At 41.1% G+C, this 3,891-nt stretch overlaps 1 protein-coding gene across 1 annotated transcript; it reads right to left on the bottom strand.

The window, feature by feature from the left end:
* Positions 1-2,350: 2,350 nt before the first annotated feature.
* LOC309561695 (olfactory receptor 1C1-like) lies at positions 2,351-3,292 on the bottom strand (the record flags this gene model as incomplete). Its single annotated transcript, XM_082265683.1, has 1 exon — positions 2,351-3,292. The coding sequence occupies one exon, from the start codon at positions 3,290-3,292 to the stop codon at positions 2,351-2,353; it is 942 nt and encodes a 313-aa protein (XP_082121809.1).
* Positions 3,293-3,891: the final 599 nt, after the last annotated feature.

Genomic DNA, 3,891 nt, shown 5'->3' with positions numbered 1-3,891 from the left:
CTCCATCCATCTTCCCGTCAATTTTAACCATCTTCCCTGTCCCTGCTGAAGAAAAGCAGGCCCAAACCATGATGCTGCCACCACCATGTTTGACAGTGGGGGATGGTGTGTTCAGGGCGATGAGCTGTGTTGCTTTTACGCCAAACATAACATTTTGAATTGTTGCCAAAAAGTTAGATTTTGGTTTCATCTGACCAGAGCACCTTCTTCCACATGTTTGGTGTCTCCCAGGTGGCTTGTGGCAAACTTTAAACGACACTTTTTATGGATATCTTTAAGAAATGGCTTTCTTCTTGCCACTCTTCCATAAAGGCCAGATTTGTGCAGTATGCCTCGGTTCACACTAGGGCGACCTGTGAGGCGACCTGGTCGCCTGACAGGTCGCCGCAGGTCGCCTCCCATAGGGAAGCTGCGGACCCGTTCTAATACCTAGAAAAAGGGTCCGGAGCTTCTTTGGGGCGACCAGGAGGCGACCGCCATAGACTTCAATGTTATGAAGTCCGTGGCGGCCGCTCCGAGGTCGCGGCGCGCTGCTCGCACCGCGATCTCGGAGGTCGCCCCGGGAAGTAGCGTCGCGGTAGTGTGAACCGGCGCTAAACTACTGATTGTTGTCCTATGGACAGAGTCTCCCACCTCAGCTGTAGATCTCTGCAGTTCATCCAGAGTGATCATGGGCCTCTTGGCTGCATCTCTGATCAGTCTTCTCCTTGTATGAGCTGAAAGTTTAGAGGGACGGCCAGGTCTTCGTAGATTTGCAGTGGTCTGATACTCCTTCCATTTCAATATTATCGCTTGCACAGTGCTCCTTGGGATGTTTAAAGCTTGGGAAATCTTTTTGTATCCAAATCCGGCTTTGAACTTCTCCACAACAGTATCTCGGACCTGCCTGGTGTGTTCCTTGTTCTTCATGATGCTCTCTGCGCTTTAAACGGACCTCTGAGACTATCACAGTACAGGTGCATTTATACAGAGACTTGATTACACACAGGTGGATTCTATTTATCATCATTAGTCATTTATGTCAACATTGGATCATTCAGAGATCCTCCCTGAACTTCTGGAGAGAGTTTGCTGCACTGAAAGTAAAGGGGCTGAATAATTTTGCACGCCAAATTTTTTGGTTTTTTATTTGTTAACAAAGTTTGAAATAGCCAATAAATTTCGTTCCACTTCATGATTGTGTCCCACTTGTTGTTGATTCTTCACAAAAAATTACAGTTTTACATCTTTATGTTTGAAGCCTGAAATGTGGCAAAAGGTTGAAAAGTTCAAGGGGGCCGGATACTTTCGCAATGCACTGTATATATATATATGTTTTTACTTTTTACTATAAAACATATCCAATAAAAAAATGTAAAATATCTAATTTCTTCATCAATTTAGGCCAATACGTATTCTTCTACATGCTTTTGGCAAAAAAAAAAATCCCAATAAGCGCATATTGATTGGTTTGCGCAAAATTTATAGCGTCTACAAACTATGGGATAGATTTATGGAATTTTTAAAAACATTTTTTTACTAGTAATGGCAGTGACTAGCGATTTTTAGCAAGACTACGACATTGCGGTGGATAAATCTGACACTAATGCCTCGTTTCCACTGAGCGGAACGGTTCGGATCGGTTCGGTACGGTACGCTAATTTGAGTGTTTCCATTATGAAAGTGGCCCATACAACCGAACCAAACCGCACCATTCCTGGTCCTGCTTCAGATGTAGGGCCATAGGAAATGGTACGGTACGGTTAGGGCGGAGCTACTGGCGTCACACGATAGAGTCCTCTGATTGGCGGACAGGAAACCATCAATGCTCACGTCAAATGAAAGAGCAAAACAAACACCTCATTTGGTGTAAACCCCGCATGGTCCCTGGTGGCCCGACTTGCAGTGGAAACGCTCACCTGAATAGACCGGACCATTCTAACCCTTCCAAACTGTACCGACCCGAACCGTTCCGCTCAGTGGAAATGAGGCATAAGTGACACTTTTTGGGAACCAGTGACACTAATACAGTGATCAGTGCTAAACAAAAAAATATGCACTGCCACTGTACTAATGACACTGGCAGGGAAGGAGTTAACATCAGGGGGCGATCAAAGGATTAAATGTATTCCTAGGGAGTGCTTTCTAACTGTGGGGGATGCTTTGACTGGGAGGACAGAGATTCATGTTCCTGCTTAGCAGAAATACATCTCCATCTTTCCCTCTCACAGAACAGCAGTCTGCCTCTCTCATGAGCGATCACGGGGTGCCGGTGAACATCAGATCTGCTGATTGGCTCCTGCTGTCTCCAATCACAGCAAGAGCCGGTTACCTAGAAATACAAAACTGTCAAGTTTCACCATTTTTATGTTCAACGTTGGATGCAAATTAACTTTAAGTGATAATAAGACCTCATTAGTGCCTCCATCAGATCTTTGTTCCTCAGGCTGTAAATGAGAGGATTCAGCAATGGGTTAATGAGGGCAGATATGACTGTAGACAGTTTGTTAAAACTGAAGATATTTCTGGAGGAGGGAACCAAGTAAATAAAAATGAAAGAGCAATAAAATATGAAGACCACGGTGAGGTGTGAGGTGCAGGTGGAGAATGCTTTCATCTTTTCAGTCTTGCTACGGATTTTAAGGATGGTACTGAAAATATAGACATAGGGAATAAAGGTCAAAAGAAAGGCTCCCAATCCAAGACCACCACCTTCTACAAATACGACCACCGTGTTTATGAAGGGGTCAGTACATGTAATTTGATATAAGTGTGGAAGGTCACAAAAGAAGTTGTGGATGAGATTTGTTCTGCAGAAGGACAACCTGAGCAAAAATAAAGTATGAATAAAAGAGTGAGAACATCCTGCAACCCAGACCAGAGAGGATATACGAACACAAACTCTGCAGGACATAATTAGTTTGTAATGTAGGGGGTGGCAGATGGCAATGTAGCGGTCGTAGGACATAGCTGAGAGTAATAAAATATCTGAGCCAGCAAAGAAAAGATAGAAAAAGACTTGAGCTATACAGGCAGGAATGGATATTGATCGTTTTTTTGTGACCAAATCAAAGAGCATCCTTGGTGCGGTCACTGATGAATAGCACACGTCCAGAAAGGCCAAGTTGGCAAGAAAAAAATACATTGGGTTGTGCAGATGGTGGTCAGTGAGGACCAAGAAAAAAATAAGAATATTTAGGATAACAGTCATCAGATAGATGAGAAGGAAGAGCACAAAAAGTCCATTCATGGTCGGTGGATGGTCTGATAGACCCACAAGAATAAGAGACGTAACCTCTGTAAGATTCATCATATTGTTGATTTTTTGTCAGCTTAAATTTATTTTAATTGAACAATAATACAATTATCTTTCTGAGGAACTAATAAAAGGAATACAGATACGGTCTGCCTTCACATTATACTTGAAGGCATTTGTACCAGCGAGAGGTTCATTCTTATATATAATGTTGGAAGTCCTGCAGGACCGTCTGCTGCATGGTGGGAACACAAAGCTGAAAGTCTCATTATAGATCTCTTAAGATTTAATTTATAACACCTTTGTGACTTGAGAATCCTTTTAATATAATTTTGTACAGTTATAAACATTTGAATTGTAAATAAAATCCACTGAAATAGTTTTAATCTTTTTTTCACACTTTTTAAGTTCAATGTTTCAATATTAAGAATTAATTAATTCAATTATTTTATATTAAGAATTTTTCATCAAATACAGTTTTGTTCCTAAAGAATCTTTTTTTTTTGTTGTCACTTTTTATTGGTTAGTTAGTGGATAGAATGATCATTATAAAAAAAACCATTATAATAGGAAAAAAAAAAAAAAAACATTATAAAAGGAACATGGCTTTTCTTTTATCTTCCATTATTTTTAAGTTACATCTTATACGGGCCACC

The sequence above is a fragment of the Pelophylax lessonae genome, assembly GCF_965119305.1.
Source record: "Pelophylax lessonae genome assembly, chromosome: 8".
Taxonomy (NCBI): Eukaryota; Metazoa; Chordata; class Amphibia; order Anura; family Ranidae; genus Pelophylax; species Pelophylax lessonae.
This window is presented reverse-complemented; position numbering and strand designations above follow the sequence as displayed.